Source organism: Furipterus horrens, unplaced genomic scaffold, assembly GCF_987537825.1.
Source record: "Furipterus horrens unplaced genomic scaffold, mFurHor1.1.pri manual_scaffold_12, whole genome shotgun sequence".
NCBI classification, from domain to species: domain Eukaryota; kingdom Metazoa; phylum Chordata; class Mammalia; order Chiroptera; family Furipteridae; genus Furipterus; species Furipterus horrens.
In genome coordinates this window covers 72,592,800-72,619,612 of record NW_028327182.1, presented here as the reverse complement: position 1 = coordinate 72,619,612, position 26,813 = coordinate 72,592,800, and the positions used below count along the sequence as shown (strand labels likewise).

The 26,813-nt window shown below is 37.9% G+C and overlaps 1 protein-coding gene, 1 long non-coding RNA gene and 1 pseudogene across 2 annotated transcripts in view; 2 read left to right on the top strand and 1 right to left on the bottom strand.

Annotated features, from left to right (window-relative positions):
• Positions 1-19: 19 nt before the first annotated feature.
• On the top strand, positions 20-505 carry LOC149996373 (uncharacterized). Its single transcript, XR_016507425.1, has 2 exons — positions 20-217; positions 348-505. It is a non-coding gene; the product is annotated as an uncharacterized LOC149996373 (long non-coding RNA).
• A 12,906-nt stretch (positions 506-13,411) lies between these two features.
• CDC16 (cell division cycle 16) overlaps positions 13,412-26,813 on the bottom strand; it is a 38,808-nt gene continuing 25,406 nt past the window's right edge. The window contains exons 13-19 of the mRNA XM_090258388.1: positions 26,223-26,375; positions 24,719-24,782; positions 21,599-21,660; positions 19,123-19,258; positions 17,426-17,516; positions 13,653-13,904; positions 13,412-13,538 (exon numbers count right to left, since the gene is read on the bottom strand). Of these exons, the coding sequence (XP_090114514.1) occupies positions 13,501-13,538; positions 13,653-13,904; positions 17,426-17,516; positions 19,123-19,258; positions 21,599-21,660; positions 24,719-24,782; positions 26,223-26,375 (796 nt within the window). The 3' untranslated portion in view covers positions 13,412-13,500. The remainder of the gene's footprint in view (positions 13,539-13,652; positions 13,905-17,425; positions 17,517-19,122; positions 19,259-21,598; positions 21,661-24,718; positions 24,783-26,222; positions 26,376-26,813) is intronic.
• LOC149996372 (nucleosome assembly protein 1-like 1 pseudogene) lies at positions 19,418-21,283 on the top strand (annotated as a pseudogene).

The window sequence follows — 26,813 nt, the reverse complement described above, 5'->3', positions numbered from 1 at the left end:
GTCGCCCCCGCCCCCTCGGTTCAGACACCGCCCGCCCCCTCTCCCTAGTCCTCGCTCCTTGTGCAAGACCTCCAAAGCCCCAACCTCACAAGGGGTTGGAGACACCAGGGGGTTAGTGGGCTTGCGACGGGCCCGGAAGTGGGAGCGTAGAGCCTGGGAGCCCCGCAGCCTGAGCATCCACACCTCCACCAGCACCTGGTGCCGCCATTACCCAGAGGTACAGTCACCCGGAAGCAGCGGTCGGGGGCAGGGGAGTGGGGCATGAGATGTCAGACTACCCACGCTGTCCTGCTGCCCGGACTTCGGAGGGTCTGGGGGCAGGAGGCATCAAAGGCCTCTCTCTTCAGCTTGTCGGCAGTCACCAGGAAATACAGGACCAGAGGACGTTTGGGCCCAGCAGGAGCCTTTAATAAGGTTCTGGAGAACTGAATCTGTTTCCCACGGAGAAGAGCAAGCCCTTTGGCCAAACGTTACATACACGTGCTTAATAAACTATTTACAGCTATTTAGTCTTTTTCTAAAAGGAAATTTGAACGTTTCACCAAATAGCAATTACATTTACGAAAAGTGACTGACAGCACAAATCGACTATATGGAATAAAATAAATGCATAGGTATTGAGCATAAATTGGCTGATATATAAGGCTCATCTCGGCTGTCCTTAGGAGCTCAGTTGTAAACGTTGGCTACTGTCTGGACAGTGGTTCAGGTTGGATTAGAGTAACTAATAGCTCAGACCCACGACATTCACAAAACAGGGCTTAAAAGTTTTCAAGTGTAACTTTTACTTAACTTTGTGGGGGCTCTCAATAGGACAGCAGCTAAGCCAGGTTCAATTTATTTTTCTTTTACAAACATACAGGCATAATTTAGGTTAGCATAATTTATATATGTAAGTTCTTAATTTTTAAAACACGTTTTTCATAATTTCCTATTTTTTCTTTATGCACGTTGGGTATATTTTTTATTCATACCTCCTCTTCCCAAGAACTTAAAAAGTACAAACAAAAAGGGAAACTAGAGAATGAAATAACTGAGACATTGAGACCAAGGAAGCCACTGGCTGATAATGGAAGTAAATCTAGGCTTACCGCAATCCAGCCCTTTACCCTTGAACCACTAAATATCTGTGAACATAAGTTTAAAGGTAATCCTACTACAAACACACCTTGTAATAAAGTGGCACAAACTATAATAGATCCATTGTCCTTTTTGTCTCAAATGAAGTTGGTATAGTAAGCCTAGTAAGGAAGAAAATGTGGTTACCAGACAATCTTTATAGTGAGAAGTAGCACAGATTGGGCTGATGGTGAAAAATATGAAAACCATTCACTTGAAATATTTGTTTCAGCAGTCTTTGAAAACATAGCATATATTTGGATTATCTTTCTAAAAAACTGCTCCCCATATATTTGCAGATCTTCATTCCAATTCTAAATATGATTCAGATTAATCATCTAACTATCTAATTTTAGCTCTTTAGTGATCTTTCTATAAAAGGGCAATAAAAAGGACCCTTAAGTCTCACACCTCACTTCTATTCTCAGTGAAGCACTCTTGTTCAGAGAACCCTTTTATTATTACTCAACCAATAGTACCAAAATTATCAAATAGGGAAAAGAACTCCTGTCCTGAACCTCTCAATAAGCCCAGTCATACACAATGCCTTCTGATGTTTCTCATGTCCATGTTTTAACCCCAGTACAGTGAAGTCACCACTTATGCTATGAAGCCCTCTCAGCCCATCCAAACACCTTCCAGCCAAGGTGGCCTCTTTGAGATGCCCCAGAATCTTGAGCACACCTCCTTTAACTATGATAGTTACTACATTGTACTCAATGCTTGAAGGATGTGCCACACAACCTAAAACTGTGCCTTTCCCTAAGCATAAAGTATGTCTTTATTCAACTGTGTGCCCAGCTCAGGCCTGCAGCTGGCATTTACAGGCACTCACGTTTGTTGGATGTGTACAAGGTCTGTCCAGAAAGTAGCTATGTAATATGAAAATTAGAAACATTTATTGAAGTACAAGATACGAGAAACGTACAGAGGACAATGACACCTCAGTTTCCTTCAAAGTAGGCACCTAGGAACCTCACAGTTCTCCCAGCATCTCTTCCACTGTTCAAAACAGCAAAATCCTTTGTTGGAATTGCCATCAGTTGCCCTATTTTCTTGAATTTCATCCATGGTCTCTTCCCTTTCAAAGGCCATTTCAGTTTGAGGAAAAGCCAGAAATTGCAGGGCACCAAATCTGGACTGTAGGGGGGCTGCATCACTTGTGTTATTTGATGTTTCACAAAAAACAACTGCATGAGACATGATGCATAAGAGGGCATGTTGCCGTGATGAAACTGCCAAACACCAGTTGCCCATAACTGTGGCTGTTTTCATCATATTGCATCTCTCAACCAATGAAGAACATTGAGGTAGAACTCCTTATTGTTTGGCCTGGAGAGGCATACTTGTGATGGACACCACCTTTCCAGTCAAAAAACAGTTAACATGGTCTTCATCTTGCTGCAACTTTGCCATGCCTTCTTCAGGAGTGGAGAACCAGGCAACTTTCATTGGGATGACTGGGCCTTTTGTTTCCTGATCAAAGCCATAGAACCACCATTTATCTCCAGTCATGACCTTCTTGAGGAAATCCGGTTCATTGGTTCTTGTTTCGAATCAAGTCATTAACAACTGCAGCACGATGTTCCTTCTGCTCTGGTAGCAGAAGCTGTGGAATGAATTCTGCCACAACCCATTTCATGCCAAGATTCTGTATCAAAATCTCGGACACAGTAGTTTTAGGAATCCCAGTTCTTGCACTATCAGTTGCTGATCTTTGTTGATTGGAGCCCATACATGTTCAACATCCTCAGGTGTTCTGCTTGTTGCAGGCCTTCCAGAATGTGGATCACTTTCAACAGATTCTTGACCATCTTTGAAGCATGTGTGCCACATGCTTATTTGCACTGCACTCATTGTATTGTTCCTGAAAGCCTTCTGAATAATCCAAATAGTTTCCAGAGGAATGTTCAAGCTTAATGCAAAATTTGATGCAGATTCATTGCTCTACTTGCTCAGTCATTTTGAATATGATGGCCACAGTATACATACTTGTTCAATGGCATCTACCACCCCCAATGACTAGTACAGTGAAGTCATCATTGTTCACACATGCGCATTCCAGTCCACTCTCCTTGACTACCAGGTTATGTTGATGTCACACAAACTGTTCTCATTATATTAACAATGGCTGGACTTTTCCCAGACAGACCTCATATTTCTTGTCAATCCAGCCAGCAAAATGCCCAAATGTTTTTTTTTCCCCTAAGTAACAGACATCACTGTCAATTTTTAAAGACCCTCTCATTCTGTACTGCCTGTTATCACAAATAAAGTTGAGAAAAATGGATTCACAAAAATGACAGAATTTTAGAATTCAGGTTTGCATGCTGAAATTATTCTTTAAAATCATACAATGCAAATATCAAGATATAGTAAATGAAATAACTAGCAAAATAGCTTGATTTTATATGAAAAAATAATCATTAAAAAATGTAGCTTCCTACACATCATCCTGCCTGTTAAAATGTTCTATTTTACATACATAGAGAACTACAGCCAAAACAAACCAGTAATAAATCATATTGAAACATCAGTGTGAATACAGTAACCTTGCTTTTGCTTAACACTCCAACTGTAAACGTGGTTCTGGGCTAAATGTTATAGGAAAGGCTACGTGTTACTTGACAGCTTAGGTCTAACTGATGGATGACAGTGACAAAATCTGCTGGTGAACACAGCACTCCCATTTTCCTTTTAAGATGACAGCATGGTCACTTTAAGCGGGCAATAGGATGCTTTTAGAAAACCATCATTATGAGGTGCTAGAGAACTGGATAGTAACAGAAAAATACTTGGCAGTACAATTACACATTACCTTTTTGATACAGTCTGAAGCCTAAACATTGGTATTAAACTGTTGATTTGAAAAGCAGCTTAGTCAAATACCTTGAAGCTTTTGCCTTTTGTCTTAAAACACTGTCAATATGGTAATGGCTCACTATCAGGAGTTGCTTTTCCAGAACCCTAAAAATCATCATAGATGATCTATGAAGAAACTAAATGAGAAATATCTTGGTCTGGTGGGCAAAATAAATGTTAAAAAGCTAATTCCTTTTCATTTTTAAAATGAAATTTTAAGTTCTGTCATTTGAATTTCTAGTCCCAGCTAAAGAGAAGGGGAGGCATAAAAAGAGGCATATATTATATCCTGGCTGGTGTGGCTCAGTTGATTGGAGCACTGTCCCATAAACCAGAAGTTCCCAAGCAGGACACATACCTAGGTTGTGGGTTTGGTCCCTAGTCAGGGCGCATGCGGGAGGCTATCGATCAATGTTTCACCCTCACACTGATGTTTCTTTCCCTCTCTCCCCCTCCCTTCCCCGCTCTCTAAACAATAAGCATATTCTCAGGTGAGGATAAAAAAAAAAAAAATTACAGAGAAGAGATAGAAAAGCCATCCAGAAGAAAAATAAAAATTCAAAACACACTATTTGAGTCTAAATAGTAGGTAGTTCATGGTCTCTAAGTGCATCATTGCATGAAAATGACATTTTCATTGATGAGCTGGGAGTTGGATGCCTCATTAGCAGTGCTCATTCCTCATTTGTAGAAAGCCTTACTGGTGGGAGCCTCACATAGTAAGAGCTAGTATTTTTCTGCCTTGTATATTATATAATTTTTTCCTACCTTAGCCACTGTATTTCTATGTTAAGAAAGTAGAAACATCTGGGATGCATTTTAGGTTAACATAAAAAGTTTTGGTGTTTAAAAGGGCATTTTACGTGCCTGAAAATTCATTTCTGTGCAATAGTTTATTTGTTAATGAAGCTGTGACTGTCTTTGAATACAGCATTTTCTATGAAAAACTAGAATATTCCTGATCCAGGCTGGATGAGAGCTTGAAAGAATTTCTATAAGTGAAGCATACATCTTTATTAAAATGACTAATGAAAGAGATGTTTGCTTATGGAGTTACCACCTGTGAAATCACAGCAAGATATTGTGCTGCTTCCAGTGAAGAGGTAAAAAAACAGATTATAGAGACTTGGTAAATCATTTATATAAACTTTGAAAATATAAATTTTGTAAGAGGAAAATTTTAACATGTCTTTCACAAAATAAATCACTTGCCAATGTGCAAAACTGTATGAGAACTTTTCTTTCTTCATCTCAATAAATGTGGCATATCATTTAAATCAGTTCTGCCATGGCTGATTCCAGATACTTTTACTAGTTACCTAGCTACAATGTATTAAAAATTACATGTCATTAGTGATTAGCACCTTATTTCATATGAGTTCAGTTTTCAATCTTATCCCTATGTGAGAAAGAAACAAATGATGCTAAAATGATTAAAACAGGCCAAAAGAACTTACATTTACCAACAGTGAACCCTTTGAATGCCAACATCGCTGTGAACAATACTGACAAATTTTCCCGAAAGTGCCGTTGTCGCTCCCAGTGACTCTATTTTCAATGGCTATAAATGTAAATAACAATGGAATAGTTTGTATTTTATGTTTTGTTCTCTTGTTTTGTACCTCAGGTTATATACTGATATTATTTTTCTTCATGTTGATCCAAATTTCAAATTACACATGGCACTCAAAGGGCTAAAAGGAGTATCATCAAGTTAGTACGTGAGAAAGCAGGTAAAACTTATCTCATCTTCTGCACACAAGGATGTACACGTTATACAGAACAGTGGATCACATTTATTTTGTAGAACAAAATTATAAGTTATTGATAAAATCTGTTCAATCCTTTTGGCTTTTTTAAAGTGTCACAAAATGTGTTTAGTAGTTAGTTGAATTTATACCTTAAATACAATTATGATCTTTAAGTGTTTTAATTAATTTTGATATGTACCGCAGACAATTTTATATGACTCTCAACATTTATCACAGTATTTGGAAAGATCTAGCTATAGTTTTAAGACACAGGAGTAGTATCACAGAAAATGGCAGAGGAGGAAGTTCCAGGGGTCAGTCCCCCCACCAAAACCATTAAGATGAAAAAAGTGATCAGAATTAACCTTTGGAAGCTGATCAGGTACTATAGGTACCAGGGGAGTGCTTAACAACAGCAACAACAAAAACAAACAAAAACCTGGCTGTTTGATAATAGTCCTTTATGAACATGAACCGCCAACTATTCTCTGCCATATGAGAATGGCTTCTTTCAAAGGTTGATATAAGAAGCTTGTCCTCTAAGAATTTGGAGTTGTACATATGGTTGTCTGTTGGTTCCAAGGGATCAGCATGAATGCTTGACTTGATATGACCTAGTTTTGACTCCCTCAGGCTACAGCAGTTTCCCTAGCAACATCAATCAGAAAATTTAGACACATACACACTTTTTTAAAAAAAGATTCATACATTTTTAAAAATCTGTCAGTCATAAGCTGACTAGAGAGACTACAGAAGAGGAACTTCAGTATTCACACACAGCAAGGAAAAGTCACTAAACAAATGGACAACTGAAGCCCTCAACAAATAACAAAACCAATCCCTAGAGAGGGTAAAACCTAAATTCCAGAGTTATCATATTATGATACTCAAAATGTCTTCTCAACAAAAACTACAAAGTACACAAATAAACTGGAAAATACAGCTCTTTCACAGTTAAAAAAAAACAAAAAAGGAAAAATATCTCAGAGAAAGCCCAGATATTGAAATTATTAATTGAAGATATTAATCAGCTATATTAAATATGCTCAAAGGGCTAAAAGATCCATGGATAATGAAATAAAGGAGCTAGAAGAATGAATGATGTGTGAACAAGGATAGAAAATGTCAATAAAGAGATGGTAATTATAAGAAGGACCAAATAGAAATTCTGGAACTAAAAAGTACAATAGCTAAAATAAAAAATTTACTGGAAGAGTTCAACAGATTTGGAGAAGCAGAAGAAAAAAATTGGTGAAAAAATAATGAAGAAGAACTAACAGAACCTAAAAGACCCACGGGAAATCATCACACATACCAAAACTCACATTATAGTAATTAAAGAGAAGAGAGTGGCATAAAAAGAATATATGAAAAAATAATGGCTGAAAATCGCCAAATGTGATGAAAGACATGAACTACACATCCAAGAAATTCCAAGCAATATAAACTCAAAGAAATTCACACAGAGGTACATTATAGTTAAACTGTCAAAAGACAAAGAGCTTGAAAGTAGCAAGAAGTTACTCATCAGAAGTTACAAGTGAGCCTCCACATAATTCAGAGTTGACTTCTCATCAGAAACAATATCAGAAGGCAGTAGGATGATATATTTAAAGCTCTGAAGAAAAAAACTGTCAACCAACCATTCATGTCTGGTAAAACTACCCTTCAAGAATGAGGGAGAAATTAAGGCACTCTCAATAAACAGAAATTCAGGGAGTTTGTTACTGTTAGACACGCCCTATAATAAATTTGATGCCCTTGACTGAAATGGAAAGAGGTTAAACAGTAACTTTAAATCATATAAAGAAATAAGGAACAATGGTAAAGATAACTGTATAGGTAAGAATGAAAGCTAGTATTTGGTATATTTTTGGTTCTAACGCCTCTTTTCCTATATACTTTAAAATTCAAATGACTAAAAGAATAATTACAAACCAATGACGATACCAATATTAAAGGGACAGGGATGGAGGTGTACAGCATCAGTTTTTATGCTATTAAAACTAAACGGAGGACTTCCAGCCAAGATGGAGACCTAGACAGACATGCTGCATCTCCGTCCAAAACTAAGAAGGAATACAACTACCTAAAAACTAGAGACAACCAGAAGTTCCAGAAAACCGAGCTGCATGGAAGTCCAACAAACAGAGATAAAGAAGAAATACTCAACCAGACAGGTAGGAGGGGCGGAGCTGGGGCAGAAGAGGATGCGGTGTGGTGGCAGCAGCAATGGCAGCAGCGGCAGCAGCACAGGCAGGTGGAAAGCACAGTCACACATTTTAAAAAGTTTGAGGGACACCTGAGGAGCGCTCCCAGCACCAGACGAGACTGCGCAGCTCATGGTCCCTGCGCCGGGGAAAATAGAGCCTCATCGCTTTTGACTGTGTAAACCAATGGGCGTTGAGGCAGAGGGAGAAACTGCCGGTCTTTCAGCAGAGTCTGCTTGTTTTAAGGGCCCCCCATGGTCCCAGAACATCCGCAGACCCACCCACTCTGGGAACGATGGCCAGGGCAACAGCTAGAGAGGTGCCAATCCAATACAAAATGGGAGAAGTGACTCTAAAAGGGGTGAGTACTGAGCAAGCGGCATTGTTCCCTCCCAGACCCCTCCCCCACAGTGCCATAACGTGGTAAAATAGGTCGCCCTCTACTGACAAATACCTAAGGCTCCACCCCTTATAACGTAACAGGAGCGACAGCTCTACCTAAGACACAGGGGCAAACAAAAACAGGAGCCTATAAAGATGAGGAGACGGAGAAGTATGGCCCAAAATAGGGAACGGATCAAGGTTCCAGTGGGAGAACTAAGCAACGAGGAGACAGCCAACCTAACAGACACAGAGTTCAAAACACTGGTGATAAAGATGCTCACAGGCTTGATAGATATGCTTAAATACAGCAAATGCATAAGGGAAGAAGTGAAGGCTAAGCTAAACGAAACGAAGGAAAATCCACACAAAACCAATGGTGAAGGGAAGGACATCGGAGTTCAAATCAATGATTTGGAACATAAGGAAGAAAAAACCAGTCAACCAGTACAAAATGAGGAAACAAGAAATGAAAAAAATGAGAAGAGGCTTGGGAACTTCTGGGACAACTTTAAACATGCCAACATCCAAACCACAGGGGTGCCAGAAGGAGAAGAGGAAGAACAACAAACTGAAAACTTATGTGAGAAAATAATGAAGAAAAACACTCCAAATTTGGTGAAGGAAATAAACATAGAAGTCCAGGAAGCACAGAGAGTCCCAAATAAGCTAGACCCAAAAAGGACCACACCAAGAAACATCATAATTAAAATGTGAAAGGTGAAAGATAAAGAGAGAATCTTAAAAGCAGCAAGAGAAAAGAAGAGAGCTTCCTACAAAGGGGTGCCTATAAGACTATCAGCTGACTTCTCAAAAGAAACTTTGCAGACAAGAAGAGGCTAGCAAGAAGTATTCAAGGTGATGAAAAACAAGGATGTACAATCAAGATTACTCTATCCAGCAAAGCTATCATTTAGAAAGGAAGGGCAGATAAAGTGCTTCCCAGACAAGGTAAAGCTAAAAGAGTTAATCATCACCAAGCTATTATTATATGAAATGTCAAAGGGACTTAAGAAAAATATCAAAATTATGAACATTAAAATGACAACAAACAACAACTGAGTCTAAAAAATAAAAACAAAATCCAATGAAGCAAACCCGAATAGGAACAGAATCATAGATATGGGGATCATTTGGAGGGTTATCAGCTGGGAGGGGGGAGGGGGAGAAATAAGGAAATGGTGCAGAAATTAAGAAGCATAATTGTTTGGTACAAAATAGACAGGGGGAAGTTAGAATAACATAGGAAAGGGTAAAGCCAAAGAACTTAAATGCATGACTCATGGACATAAATAAGGGGGGGTGGGAATCCTGGAGGGAAGGGCAGTACTGGGTAGAGGGGAGTGAAGGGGAAAAAAATTGGGACTACTGTAACATAATCAATAAAATATACTTAAAAAAAAAAGAAAAACTAAATGAAGCCCTGTTTGGTGTGGCTTAGTTGTTTGGAGTCATCCAGGAAACTGAAAGGTTGTGGGTTCGAGTCCCAGTCAGGGCACATGCCTAGGTTGCAGGTTCAGTCCCTGGTTGGGGCATGTATGACAGGCAACCAATCGATGTTTCTCTACCTCTCTTTCCTACCTTTTCTCTCTCTCTAACATGTCCTCGGGTGTGGATTAAAAAATAAAAACACCTAAATGAAATTCCTACAACTAAATTGTAGTAAGTTTAAGATGTAAATTGTAATCCCCAAGGTAGCCATGAAGAAATAACCCAAAAAGTAGAGTATTAAAGTGGCACAGCTCACAAAAAAATTAACTATGTATGAAATAATGCAGTAAAAAGGAAGCTGAGGAACAAAAACCATGCAATACTTATGAAAAGCTAATAGCTAAATTGCAGAAGTATTTCCTTATCAGTAATTACTTTAAATGTAAATGGATTAAATTCTCCAGTTAATAAAAATATGATTCACTTGTATGCTGTCTAGAAGGGACTTGCTTTAGATACTAAGACACAAAGCGGATGAATGCAAAGTGATGGAAAAAATATTTCATATAAACAGTAACAAAGAGCTTGACTGGCTATTCTAATAATCAAATTTAAAAAGTCAAAACTATTAAACAGGCAAAAAAGGGCATTATATACAGATAAAAGAGTCAACTGTTCAAGTAGCTACAAGCATAAACATATATGTATTCACTGAGAGAACCCCAAAATTTATGAAGCGAAAAATGGACAGAATTGAATGAAGAAATAGTTTTACAAGAGGACTTGAAAATTTCAACACCCACTTTCAATCACAGATGGAGTTAAGTAGGGAGATGAAGGAAATTATGCTAGGAAAACTGAATCTCCACATGCAAAAGAATGAAAATGGATCCATAACCTACAACATTTTAAAAATTAACTTAAAATGGGTCAAAGACCTAAATTTAAGAGCAAAAACTATTAAAATCTTAGAAGAAAACATAAGTGAAATTGTGCATGAACTTGAATTTGGCAGTAGTTTCTTAAACATGACACCAAAGTACAGTCAACAAGAAAAAAATAAATTGGACTTCATTAAATTAAAAACTTTTGGAGAAGATATGTGTAAATCATATATCTGATAAAGGCTTAATATCCAAAATCTATAATGAACACCTACAACTCCAACAAAAAATAAACGACCCAATTTTAAAATGGGCAAAGGACTTGAACAAACATTTCTCCAAAGATATACAAATGACCAATAAGCACGGGGATAAGATGCTCAACATCACTAGTCATTTGGAAAAGACAAATTAATCCAATACATGATACTACTTCCACCGAGTAGAATGGCTATAATAAAAAGAAACAGTAAAATGCATTCATGAGGATACACAAAAACTGGAACCCTTATGCTTCAATGGTGGGAATGTAAAATGCTACAGCCACATGGAAAACATTTGCTGGTCCTCAAAAAGTTAAGCACAGAATTATTATGACCTAGCAATTCCAGTCATAGATATATACCCAAGGAACTGAAAACATGGATTCATATTCATATACCCATGTTCATAGCAGTATTACTCATGATAACCATAAGGTGGAAACAAAGTGTCCATCCACAGCTGAATGTACTGTATGTACATATATAATGGAATATTATTCAGCCATAAAAAAGTTCTTTTTAAAAGTTTATTATCCTCACCCAAGGACATTTTTTCATTGCTTTTAGAGGGAGAGGAAGGGGGAGAAGAGAGAAAGTGAGAAAGAAACATCCATGTGAGGGAGAAACATCAACCAGTTGCTTTCTTGTACATGCCCCAAAGGCGGATCAAACCCACAACCTGGTTATGTACCCTGACTGGGAATCGAACCTGCAATCTTTCAGTCTACAGGACGACACTTGAACTAAGCCATACCAACCAGAGGCATAAAATATAAGTTCTAATAAAAGCTACAACTTGGCTAAACCTTAAAAATATTACACTAAGTAAAATAAACCAGACAGAAAAGGACAAATATTGTATGATTCCACTCATATGAAATTGCCTAGAATGGGCAAATTCAGAGAAAGTAGATTATAGGTCAGCAGGGGCTGAGAGGAGGGATGAGTGGAGAGTTACTTCTTTAATGCGTACAATGTTTCTGTTTGGGGTGATGAAAAAGAATTGGAAATAAATGCCACTAAATTGCATACCTGAAAATGTTTAAAAGGTCTATCTATAGGTATATCCAACACACACTCACACTTTATTGTTAGAGCAGTGTAGGTGTACAGAAAAATGAACAAAAAGCACAAAGTTCCTATATTCTGCCTCCCATATCCCCATCTTCAACTGGTGTGGTATATATGTGTGTGTGTGTGTGTATATATATATATACATATATATATATAATTACCACAGTAAAGAAAACAAAACAAAAAATGGATTGGGCATGCCACAGGAGCAACACTGAAAGAGCTCCCAATGGCCAAAGCTGAAATAATTAAAGCTGCACAATAAATTATATTGCACAGGACTTATAACCTAAAATATAAAACATACATACATACATGAGTCCATAATAAATGACTGAATAAATGAGAGAAAAGATGAATTTTCATCACAGAAGAATTCCAAATAATATGTGCAGATATACCCTCTTCCAGGTGGTGGAGCATCAACACCCTGGTCCTACTTAGGGTCACTTGGACTTAGCGACTGCTTCTAAAGAATAGAAAACGCAGTAACTTTACAGTGGAGAAACTTGGCAGACACCATCATAACCAAGTGATCAAGGTTAACACCATCTTTAATAAGTTATTATGTACTCTGACATGACGTGATGAGAAAGGTACTTCATATCTGTGATATTATTTTCCCTAAACCCAGAAGTAATCATGCATGACCCCAGTCAAATCATGAGAAATGTATGACACAAACTCAAACTGAGGAATATTCTACAAAATATGACAAGTCCTCCTCAAAACCATCCACATCAGGAGACAGAAGTCTGAGATACTGTCTCAGTCAAGAGTGACATCCCCAGTTCCCATGTTCCCCCTTCCCCCCACCTCGTGCCTGCAGCTGCCTGGGAGATAACAGGGTGCTTGAAACTGAGCCTCGTTCTGCTTTGATCAGCCCATTTCACCCGCAGCTGCCAGGTAACCAAACGGCCGACTAAACTCAAAAATCCCTTTTTTCTTCCCCCTATAAAGTAACCCCCCTCTCCCCTAGGAGCTCGGAGTCCTGACCACCCGTGGCAGGGCTCCCCCCCTGACATGCAAAGCTCGGAGTCCTAACCACCCGCGGCAGGGCTCCCTTCCCGCTTGCTGATTCTCCCAATAAACTTTTTTCCTGCTCGCCACACCTTAATGGCCTTCTGAAGGACTCTGTTCTTACAAAGAGGAGCCTAACGAGATGGGACAGCTCAGTGTTGTGTGGCCGATGGATGGGATGCTGGGGAAAAAGTACAATAATGCAAAAACTGGTGAAATTCAAATAAAGTCTGGAGTTGTTACTAGTAACAAAAAAAATGTAGGCTTCTTAGTTACAACAAGGGTTCCATGGTAATGTAAGATATTAACAATGGCAGGAAACTCCTGACTGGTATATAGAAGCTCTGCAGTTTTTCTGTAAATGAAAAAACAGTCCAAAATAAAAGTTTACTGGAAAAAAAAAAAAAGACAGAATAGATGTTTTACCTTCTTTATTCCACTATGTATAACTGTTTTGTAGAATCAGAAAATATCTGCTGCAAAGGTGTGCTGCTTGTTCAGTCTCTTAAGGCAGGTCTCCATTCCTAAATGTAGAGGTATAGTCTGGATTCATGTGAAGAAATGGGAAATTCTTAAGACATGACAAGAATGTGAGGAACACTGACCTATTCTACTCTAGGACAAAACAAAATCAGGACCCATTTGGGAATCACGTACTGTGGTCTGACATAGATGTCTCTAACATCATATCACTTTCATTCATTTCAATTTCAAAGGTTTCTTCCAAAGAAGGTCTGGAATCTGGAGTTTTCCTTGAGGTTTCCAGTGGTGTAAGCCCCGTTTCTTCTGTAGTCTGTTTTTCTACTTCAAATTCCCTGAAATCCCACGGAGGTGAAATTATGTTTTTTAGTGTCTTCATTGTATGCACATCAAAGTCATAACATTTTAATTTGTCTTTAATGTCTGCTCCTAAAAAGAAACACCATAGTAAGAAATTCCATTATTTCACTGTCATTTCATTACATAACATTGCCTCTATCATTTAAGTCAAATGGTACTTTTAAAAGCACAAGTATAGCTCAGAAGGAAAAATATGTTCCCATCATTTTCCTCTTCTTTTTCTTTTTTTAGCAAGGGAAACAACTGGGAAGACTTCTAGAAGTACACGCAGTTTCAAATTCCAGCATGGCTCAATAGCCACCCCATACCCAAAGACCCTATAATACTGATACAGGAACCTGAGGGAAACTTTTTGTCAGCTGTTACAGACGAAAGCTGTGGGCATTTTGGCATTAGTATAGTCACAAGTCTTACACATATAAAAACCACAGTGAAGGGAAATATATTTCCCACATATCAAAATCTTTAGAATGGAAAAAAGATTCTGAATAGATATATTAGGTTCAAACATTTGACATAAACAAAATGACAATTTTATACAGTTCAAATTAATAGATATTTTGACAGATAATGACATATAAGCCTTCTAAAAATAAAAATAGTACAGCGTAGTGACTAGAGTTAATAATACTATATCACATATTTCACCCTGGCTGGTGTGGCTCAGTGGATCGAGCACTGGCCTGCAAACCAAAGGGTCGCTGGTTTAATTCCCAGTCAGGGCACGCCTGGGTTGTGGGCCAGGTCCCAGGTTGGGGGCACGCGAGAGGCAACCACACATTGCTGTTTGTTTCTCTCTCTTTCTCCCTTCCCTTCTTGCTAGAAAAAAATTAATGAAATCTAAAAAATATTTTTTTAAATAAAAAAATAATAAAAATACTATATCACATATTTGAAAGTTGCTGAGAGTAGATCTTAAAAGTTTCAACATAAAAAAGAATTCTGTAACTACGTATGGTGACAAATGTCAACTAGACTTACTGTGATGCTCATTTTGTAATATATACAAATATCAGATCATTATGTTGTAAAGCTGTAACTTGTATGTTATATGTCAGTTATACCTCAATAAAAAGTAGTGGAGGACATAAAATCAGAGATGGAGGACATAAAATCAGAGATTTCCAATTGTACTGAATGATACACTTGGAAATCTCTGTAAAAGTATTAGCTTTGTGAGGACAGGTAAAAAGTGTCTTACTCAGTATCGTATTTCCAGACCTCACTTAGCTGTACAGAAATTTTGCATATAAGCATCACAACCCAACCAAATGAGGAAACTGAGGCTCAGGCACACCCCAAAGCCACAGGGCTACTGAGTGGCAGAGCTGAGATTTCAACCTACGGTCTTTAGGATGCCAGAGCTTAAGCTTCTTTTTTCGTTTTTTAAATTTAAAATACTGAGTCATAACCTACAAACCGTGAAGTGTGCACAGCTGGATGAATTCTCACTTATGAATAAGCCCACATAACCACCACCAGATCAAAACAGAATACTTCCAGTTCCTAGAAAACACTTCATGCTGCTTCTAGTGAATATTTCCCTTTTCCAAGCCAAAAGTAATCACTGATCTGATTTTTCTATCATTAATTAGTTTTGCTTATTACTAATCTTCATATAAGTGAAATTAATCAGTATGTATTTTTCATCAGAATTTGAGAGATTCATCGATGTTACAACACGATTCAGAAGTTAGTCCTTTTAATTCTAATTGTGTAGTATTCCATTGTATAAGTATACCAACATGTATTTCTCCATTCTCCTATTGGTGGACATTCTGTTATTTCCAGTTAGGTGCTATTAAGAGTAAAGCTGCTATGAACCATCTTGTGTGTGAACTTTGGCTTACTGGGGCCCTTGTTTCTGTTGGGCATATACTTGGGAGTAAACTGCTACATCATAAGGTCAGTATGATAGATCACTACCGTAAGACCAATGCTCCCCACCCCCCATGAGTCAACACCTCCTGGCACCTCTGCCACTCTTGAATAACCCTCTCTCAGGCTGACTCTGCACTTAAATCACATGACTTGTTTTGATGAATAGAATGTGATGGAAGTGATTTTGTGTAACTTCTAGCTTTCAAGAAATCTTGAACTTTACCTCATGTCCTTTAGAACCCTGAGACCACCATGCTATGAAGAACCCTGTGATAAAAGGCCCATGGAGAGGCCCAGCTGTGTCAACTGAGGTCCCCACTAATGTATGAGTCCATCTCAGATTAAAAGCCCTGCAAACTGCCTGCTGATCACAGTTGCATAACTGAATGAGACCATCAAGAGCCAACAATCAACCCAAAAAACTTTGAGAAATATATCTTTGTTGGAGTGGTTTGTTAAGCAGCAACTGATAACTGATTTAATAGGCCTGAATAACTTTAGTAGATATGTTAAACAGTTTTCCAAACAGGTTTATCTGTTTATGAACCTACATATAATCAAATAAATACAAGAGTTCCAGTTGCTCCGTATCATCGCCAATGCTAGGTACTACCAGTATTTCTAAATTTAGCCATTCTGGCAAGTGTGCAGTGGTTATCTCATTATGGTTTTAATTTCATTTCTCTAGTAAGTAATGATATTAGCACCTTCATTTGCTTTGTAACTATATGGATATCCTCTTTGGTTAAGCCCCTGTTCAAGTATTTTGCCAGTTTTTAACTCTTTTTTTTTAATTTGAGAGAGACAGACATACAGACATCGATTTCTTGTTCCACTTATTTGTGCATTCACTGGTTGATTCTTGTATGTGCCCTGACCAGGGATCAAACCTGCAACCTTGGCTTAACAGAAAGATGCTCTAACCAACTAAACTACCCTGCCAGAGCTTGACTCATTTTTTATTGAACTTTTTCTTCCTGATATGTAGGACTTCTTCTGTATTCTAGACAGGTCTATGTATTATGAGTAACTTCTCCCAATGTATCACACGTCTTTTCACTCTCTTAATGTTAGTGTTTTTGATTAACAGTTCTTAACTTTATTGAAGCCCAATATAACATTTTTCTATGAATTTGTCTTGTTAAAGAAATCTTTGTCTATTCCAAAGTTCACATCTCAAAATTTAACCTCATCGTACCTCTTTACCTTACAATGTTTGTAATTATATGAGTGTCCAAGTACACCAATTCCATCCAAATTTATGACTTGCTTGTCATCAAAAAATAATTTAAAAAATTATAGAACACTTTAAAGTGAATGTAAGCCAACTTAATATTCCACTGAAATGTAAATTAAGATGCTATATCCTGCATTATAAAATATTAAGGCCAGAGCCCTTTATTTATTAGAAAAATGTCCCCAATATTTTCCATAATGCAATTAGATTATTTCACATATATGAGTGTTCTACACATATTCTATAATAGTATTTTGCATATACCAAGTACTCAACTTTAAAGTGAACTAATACTTGAGTCATTAATTCTCACAGCACTGTTCCAAGAAAATAAATGCAGTTTCTTGATATTAATATAGTTAGAATGGTTAGAAAGATAAACTTAGAACCTTACACAAAAATTTGAGAAACCTAAATATAAAACAATCTAAAAGACAGAATATAATATCAATGAAAATAATTATAATCTTACCAATATAAGCTTCAGAATCACCAATGTACATTTCAATGCAATGACCAAGCATTGTAACAGAAAATGTATCATCTCGCCTGAGACCAAGGGCCTGCCAGAAAAGATTCAGCATGGTTATTACAAGAAAATATGTTTCCTTCTTTTTTGTTTCAAAATACCCCTGCTCAACTCAATTCAATATACTCCAGGAAATCTAGGGAACAGTAGACGGAGGCTGTTACTGGGGATACAGCTGAAACCAGAAGAGTCAGGAGTTAATGACTGTGGAAGTTGGGTGATGGCTATGTGGAGAATCATTATACTATTCTATTCTATTTCTTACATTTAAAATCCCCCTCCTCCAAAAAAATTATGAAAACTCCATCTCCATGTAGAGCCCTCCAAGCTTCTGTGTTAATTAAATCACAGGAGATAAATAAATTATGCAACATTCAAATATACATATTTGAAAAATCACACAAACTAGAAAATTTGCTTAGTCCACACTCCTGACGGGCCCGGTATTCTGGTCATCATAGTGGCACCTCACTTGAAAATCTCTAATCAACCCTTTAACATCGGTTAAAAATCTATCACCCATGAATTTATCTTTGAAATAATACATTTCCTCACTCTTTATCTTCCTTCAAATACAGTTATTTAATCAATTCTAAGACCCACATTTTTTTAAATTCTAACTTTTCTGAACATGGGATGTCCTACAGCTGCTGGCTTCTTACTACTGCTGCCCACTGGCCACAGCTGTGAGGACAGTGTCCGGTGAGAGCAACACAGGCTCAGGCTCGGTGGCCATGTTAACAGCACAGGCTAGACTACAAAGTATGTAAGGGAGCCACAGAAGATACGTGATTTGTGGCTGTTGTCTAAAAATTTTCTGTTGACACTTTCTGGCAGCATAACATTTGCAGAGCCAATGTCTTTGGCTAGAAGGAACCTGAGTCAACAGCAGGGTGTGCTGGCACCAGGGCACCACTTTGGGAAAACCAAGGTATTGACCACCTGGTTCAAAAGTGATTTAGAAGAACAAAACTCTGAATGTGAAGAATTAAATATCTTAACTATTTATGTCACTTATTTTTTTTTTATGTAGGTGCTAGAGTGATCTCTGATAAAAATCCATATCCTAGTATGTCCAATGGAGCGTGTTTTTTAAGGACAAAAAAATGAACAACTAAGTGACAGGAAAGAATTATGTTAAAATTTAAGTGGCAGTGGTTTTTCTTGTTTGTTTTTGTGGTCATCTTGCTTATTAATGATGTCTTACATTTAATGAACTACAACATACAGATCAAGGAGAGATTCTTTCCTTGTAATAAATGCAGACTGTTTTGTTCATCTATGGAAGTAGTGTAAGGGAATTAATTTTAAGTCATAAATAAAAAGACTAGAATTCCCAAAAGGCTCTCACTGTGCAACATGAATTTCTGTACTCCCAACTAACGTGCAACTCAGACTGGGCTGACAAACACCACAGGACACTACTATGTCTTATTGCACACGTAAGACAAGTCTCACATTTGTTTCTAATTTGATGAATATTGCACAAGAGACTCATGCTTTTATCTGAAAATAAAACAATAAAATACAAGGTTGCCTAACAAATTTTAAAATTGTAAAGTAACAGAACATTGCCTAGAAAACATCTTTTTAAAAAAAATGATTAAAGTGGTAAAGTTAGGTACAAACGACAGACATACTGTATGGAAATAGTCCACAGCATTTTCAAAGTTGCCCATCAGACTATGGATATACCCTATGGCAGAATAGGTGGATGCATTTTGCGGAATTAACACCAATGCCTGGCGGTGATAATCCAATGCCTCAGCATACTTTCTGTAAGAGAAGAGAGGGGGGAGTCAAGGGGAGGGGAAGAGGACAGGAAGAAAGAGAGAAAACAATAAGTGGGTTCAGTAAAAGTACTAAATTCCTAAGTCTCAGATGAGCATTAAAAACAAACACTTTCCTATATCAGAATAACAGTCCAGACTGGCAATGGTACTTCATACACACTTCTGTGTATCTTAACATTGCCTTGCTCGCCCAATCAGTAGAGGGGACTCCTGCAGGGATATCAGCTGCATTCCTTTGGATGCTTAGCAGGAGACTAGAACCAGAACCTAATTCTTGACTCTTGGGCCTGTGTCCTATTTATCATGGGGCAAGATCTCTTTATGTGAAGTCAAACCTCCCACAGCAAGGGTGGTGAAAAACAACTAAAAAGTTTTGCTTTAAGGTCCAAAGTAGTTACTTGGAACAGCATTTTCTTAAGTTCTCTGGAATACTTTCCCTGTAAAATCTTTTGTGAAAAAAAGGTTTTGTGCTCAATAAGGTTTGAGATATGCTGTAGCTCATATACACAGTAAAGATTCCAAGGAATCCTGAAATAGAAAAACCTGTTAAATTTTGAGTAACCTAGAGTTTACCTAAGTCAGTTAACCAAAGAATCTATTTTTCAACTGCCATCTGTTTCTCATACCACAAAACTGTTATCAAGAGGAAAACAGTGAATGAGAATGTAGATATGGTTTTAATTAGATCCTACTGTCCTAATTCTTCCAAATTAATTTTGAACATTAAAAAATTTTTAATCTAAAAAATAAAAGTTCCCACTACCACCCTGAGTCTCTGACTGTGAAGCTCCAGCTGTCTGGCTTCCCAAACTGGCCACTGATATTTGGAGTTCTTACAATACGCAGACATTGACAACAAAGAACAGTCTGAACTTGACCAAGATTTGGATGACGTTGAAGAAATAGAAGAAAAAGAAACTGGTGAAGAAATAAAAATCGAACTGCATAAGCTGACTGTTCAGATTACGCAAAATCCTCAGACTCTTGCTGCCCTCCAAGAAAAACTTGATGGTCTGGTAGAAACACCAACAGGATACATTGAAAGCTTGCCTAAGGTACTTACTTAAGAGACAAGTGAATGCTCTCATAAACCTTCAAGTTAAATGTGCACAGATAAAAGCCAAGTTCTATGAGGAGGTGCATAATCTTGAAAGAAAGTATGCTGTGCTCTATCAGTCTTTATTTGATTTAGCAATTCAAGATCATTAATGCAATTTATGAACCTACAGAAGAAGAATGTGAATGGAAACCGGATGAGGAAGATGAAATTTTGGAGGAGCTGAAAGGCCAAGATTTAAGATGAGAAAAAGGATGAAGAAAAACAAGACCCCAAGGGAATTCCCGATTTTTGGTTGACTATTTTCAAGAATGTTGACTTGCTCAGTGATATGGCTCAGAAACATAATGAGCCTATTCTGAAGCACTTGAAAGATATTAAAGTGAAGTGATCAGATGCTGGCCAGCTTTGTTTCAGAAATCCACTTAAAACCCAATGAATATTTCACGAAGAAATGTTGACAAAGACATGTAGGATGAGGTCAGAATCAGATGATTCTGATTCCTTTTCTTTTGATGGACCAGGAATTATGGGTTGTACAGAGTGCCAGATAAGATTGGAAAAAAGGGAAGAATGTCACTTTGAAAACCATTAAAAAGCAGAAATACAAGGGATGTGGGACAGATCGTGCTGTGACCAAAACAGTTCCCAATCATTCTTTCATTTTTTTGCCACTCCTAAAGCTCCCGAGAGTGACAATCTAAACGATGCTGCTGAAGCTATCCTTGCTGCAGACTTTGAAATCAGTCACTTATTACGTGAGTGTATAATCCCAAGATCAGTATTGTACTTTACTGGAGAAGCTACTGAAGACGATGATGATTATGATGAAGAAGGGGAAGAAGCAGATGAGGTAATGTTTACCAAATGAGCAAATAATTCCATCTCAAACACACTGAAAAGAAAATTGAGTGACTTACATACTCCTTTGCTATAATAATTATTCTGTGATGTGGGACAAAAACATTTTTGGAAAAAATTATGGTTTTAGAATCTACAAAAAATGTATGTATAAGGTTTTAATAAATAAGTTGCAAAACTCAGAAAAAAATCATAAAAAATAAAGGTTATTATGATTCTCAATATACTACTAAGAAATTATACCAACAGAGATAATAAAAACTACTTTGAGGCTTGTTATAGCTGAGCAGCCAAGTACAAGGAAGATGGAGGATCTCATAAAGTAAAAATATGGAAAATGCTACACAAAACAAAGTAAACTTTTGGTTACAAAGAGTATTTCTGAAAATTCTCCATTTCACTTACTTCAGTTTTCTGCAGACATGCCCCAAGTTGTTCAACAAAGGTTCCCATTTGTCAACAGTTACCTGAAACACAGCATCATCAAACCCATGAACCACAGAGGTCACTTTTCGGCTTGGCCTGTTTGCATCGCATTATTTCACATATCTGTACAAGCTGGACTCTCTCCTGGTGCTTGTACAGCACTAAGCAGGAGTATTGGTCGGTTTTTCCATCTTTCTTTACTACTACTGACACTTCCCGAGGGCATTATTTTATTAGCACAATTTTGCCAAAGAGCTCATCTACGGCGAAGTTTAAATTTCTGTACCTCCGGCCCAGAGCTTTCATTCTACCTACTCAATATTTCTCCTTAGAAATCTCACAAGCACTTCAAATTCAATGAGCCACAAGCTAAACTCTTACCATGTCTCTCATGCCATTCCAGCCCCCTAACCTTACCTCCTCCTGAGTGCCCTGCCGTCAGTACACAGCACCCATGTCATCCCTGACCCCTCCAGCCATCACCAGGGCTTGTTTATCAGCTTCTGTGGCATAACTACAACCGCCCATTAACGAGTCTTATCTGGGCCCCAGTCAGACAAGCCTGACCCTGCTGACCTTCTTAAACCTTTGGTCGTCCCTCCCCCTCAGGATAAGGTGCAGACTTGAATGTCACCTCCAAGGCCCTTAAAAGCTCTTGCCCCATTTCTTGACATTCTCTATGAACTTAAAATCCAGGCTATACTGAATTAGCTCCAACTTTGCACACACCATTCCCTATCGCTAAAATACCCTTTTCCTCACTTCTGCCTGGTTTACATCAATCATCCTTAGGACTGAGGTATCTGTTGTTGTATCCAGGCCTTCCTGAACCACTCCCAAGTCTGGGTTAACTGCCCCTCTATGTGGGTCCCCTTATTTCCTCAATCACAGCCCTTTTTGTACACTCTATCATTGCCAATTTACTTATGTGCATTCCTCAATAGATCCGAGGGCAGGAAATATCAAACCAATTCCCTACTGCCTACCAATGCCTAGCTCAGAGCTCAGGACACAGTCAACATGCATTAAGTAATTCTTAACTAAATGAATAAACAGACCTGAGCCACAATGTCTAACTCTCCTGGGCCTGGCTCTGGGAGGCACAGCCCACGAGAATGAAAGCAAATCCTTTATGACTTTAAGGCATGACTGCTTTCCTGTGGTTATTTTGACATTTTCTACAGTTGATAACTAAAGTCAAACAGTATTTTCTCCTTTTCACATAACTTTTTAATGGACATTCTGACAGTTTAATAGTATTGTGCTTTGGTACTTAAAATCATTACTTTAAATTTCTGTGAGACTCCCAAAGCACCTTCTGATCATCAAAGAATAGTTTCAATTTTAAGTGTCATTTACGACAATGCACCTCAAACTTTTCTGTGCATAAGAATCACCTGGGGATCTTGCTAAAACTGCAGATACTGAATCAGTAAAGCTGAGATTCTGCACTTCTAAAGAGCTCCCAGGTAATGCTGATGCGGCTGGTCCAGTTTGAATAGCAAGATCCTAAGGTAAATTGGCAAGGTGTTAAGTGGCAACCCTATATTAATAAAAACACATGTATTACCCAGACCATCCAAGACTGAGCTTTGAAAAGAACCTGTTTATATACATACATGTGCAAACACAGAGAAATATAGTGTTTTTAAGTTCATACGACAAATAAAGAGACCAAAATAAGCAAAGCTGTGTCTATGGGGACAGGTGAAATGCCGCATGGCAGGAAGCCCAAGGGAGCTGTGTCTGTCTCAGTTAAGAGGAACTACAGCAAAAAAAAAACATGGGCTGTGGGCAAGTACACCCAAACAGAAACAGAATGTAACTGGTAAATGACAATCAGAACAGAATAAAACCAAACAGGTATGAATAAAAAGAATCAGAAACCAGAAAAGTAGCAACATGCAAATCCCTTACCTACAGAAGTTTACAATATCTATAATTGTTATTATTTTAAAATAATATAGCATATATACATCCATGCTAGAAGTTTAATTCATGAGTACAAATTCATGGGGTCGTCGTCGTCGTCGGCAGCCGTCCGTCTCGAGAGACGATGGTGTAGCTTCTTAAGAGTCTATCTGCACCGCCGAGAATGGCTGTGCAGTCTGACTCGGGAGTGACATGGTATCTGTCTCCTCCCGTGTTGTATCGACATCTTGCGATGATGCTGAAGCTACAGAGCCTGGGCAGGGTGATATGGAGGGTCTGCTGTTGCCCATGCAGCAGACCCCCCCTCTCTTCGCAGCTGAAAGGTCCAAGGGAAAGACGGAGTCAATACAGCTTGGCTTCAGGTGCGCCGCAGGAGTTGCCGGTGTTGACTACAACGTCAAACCGCCTTAGGGACTCCGGCTCCGGATTTTCTGTCAGGGTTTACTCCCTTAGCCTTTCCCCTGAAGAGGTATGCCGCAAGGCAGCGGAGGTTTTTTTGGAGTCAGAGTTTTCCTTCTCTGATGTACCCTGACTGGAAGATCGAACCAGCGACACTTAGCTCGCAGGCCGACGCTCAATCCACTGAGCTAAACCAGCCAGGGCTAAATTCATGGGGTACATCTTTCAAATGATAGAACCTAGAAAATTTTTCAAACACTGAAGTTTATGTATATACTAAGTACAAGGTAAAGAAAAACAATAGGTCTGAATTTGAATGACACCTAGCCCCGTTTCAGCAAAATGGGAATCAGCTGCTATATCTCCCCATTAATCAAAGACGAGGCTCTTTGGGTGCTAAAGAAGGACGTATTATGTTACATGCTACAGTACCCACCAGTTGCCACTAACCATCGTTCATTCCCTATATCAAATAATAATCAAATATATTCTGATTATTCCCACATGTCAAAACTACAGCCTCTTAAGAAACAAACAGCCGACACCTGTCCTACTCTCAATTAGAAATAAACTCATTTTGTACCATGCAGCAAACCAGTTAAGTGCCTGACAATTGTTATGATAAATATTAGCTACTTCTTTTCTGGGCAAGACAGTTGTGTGCATTATTTTCCTCATTCAACAGTAAGCATACTTAGGAGAGAGTGTGTGTGTGCGTGCGCGCGCTCACGCATGCGTGTGTGTATTTACAGATATTATATAAAATACCTCATTTCCAATTGCTTTAATTTTTTCCAAGGCATCAAGAAACCATTTTTCTGCTGTTTTCCATCTAAAGTAGAAGGAAAGAAAACTGCAGGTTAATCCAAGTTAGCAACTATAAACATTTTAAGAAAAATCTGACTATATCTTTTCAATAATAAGAAAATAAAATTAGGTAAGCCTTGTAAGTAGTTTATTACAATTCAACTTTAAGTCAGATGACGAATGATTAGTTTATGGCATTAATATCACAGGGGTTCAAAATTTTAGGAAACAGGCAATTCTGATTATTCTCAGTGACGTCATTCTATAAAGGGAGCGTGCACACTGTGTTGGTGCATACTGAACCACTGCTCCCAGGGGCAATACACGGCTTAGGCTCCCATAAACCCCTGCTCACATTTTCTCCCCAACTGTTCAACCTATAATCTGGTTTACATAAACTATGTTTAGTAATACCTAATTTAACACATACTGTTGATTCATTAACACTGAATCAAGGCACTATAACTTATGCCTTAACAAAGTTTATCTAATGAACGTATTTTCTCCAAGGCACAACATAGCCTTCTTGTGCTTAGAACCCCAGACCGCATTTCAGCTCTGCACTGGGGGACCATTTTAAACAGTAAAATAATCAATAAAAAGCACAAAAATGCGGCACAATATAGAATGCAAAAAGGAACATGTTTATAGTAGGAGAGTGAAAATGAAAAGGCAGAGCCATCATTTTTTTTACCTAATCTGGGACACACGGGTATGTCTACATATGTGAGAGTGCCTTGACTGACTTTGGAGTTAAAAATAACTTGATTGTATATTAAATTATTAGTATACATTATTTTAAAAGCTCTAAACTTTGTTTTATAATACTAATCTAATTTTTAGAATATACAAACACACAACAAACCAGTATAGTAGTACTAATTTACTGTTTATAATTCATGTTTAATTTAGCACAAAGGGCTTTAGATATATTTCTCTTTGAGTATGACGCTGAATTACTTCCTATAAACATCCAAGACTACAGTAACACCTCAATGACCAGGAAACTCAGATTAGGCCACTCTAATTAGTTTAGTTTTTGGATTAAATGGTTACTAAACAGAAAACATTTTCATTTCAAAATTGTAGAAAATCTTTCTCAAATGCATGAATCCACCTCCTAATTAACAATAAGATAGGAGAATGAAGATTCTGCAGTGCCCTGAGGACATCTTGTGGAGTTCGGGGACTTGACAGGGTTAGCAACAACTGTACAATCTTGGAATTTAAGAGCTTGTGATAGCCCACAATAAATGGGGACCAAAACCCAAGGCTGCGCATTTTTAAACAAATCCAAGATAGAACTTTTTTTTTAACTGTCCACCACCTCGTTCTCCTAAAAGAGTACACATTTAAAAATAAAAATCTACTGAAGAGTCATTCTGATCGATTAAACTCTAGTGATTGAGGTTTTGTTCTATTTATTAAAAGGAAACAGAAGGGCTTTTGTCCTTTCAGTACTTACTCTCCATTTTGAAATGCAACCACGCCAACTTCATGCATAACAAAAGGATCTTCTGGTGCAATGCTTAGAGCTTGGCCAAAGAATCTCTCAGCCAATTTTGAGTTATTGGTCAATCCATATTCTAATCCAATATAGAGCATTGGCAAATGACACCTAAAAATATTGGAAAACTTCACATATTCAACGTGAAAATTTTTATAATTCAGTAAAAATTCATTTCTTTTACTTTAAATCCTGTCTGCAAAATAATTTAAACATACCTAAAAAACCAGAGCATTTATTTTTCCTAAAACTTCATTTACTTATATTTAATGAATGTCAAATGGGCTTTTAGACTAATCAGCTTCCACTTCTAGAACGTAGAAGAAATCTACCCTTTATCTTTCATTATACTACAGTAAAATCCAAAAGTCCGGTAAAGCAGAAAAGCAGGTGTACACTGACTGTTTTCCTCCACTATGCTAATGTTAGAGCTCCAGTCTGGCCTGTCTTCCTTGTCTTCCTTTAAGGATTCAGTACCATGTTTCCTTCGTAACTGTATTTAAGTTCCACTGCCCTTTATGAAGCTGCTTCTGACTTTCTAACTTAAAT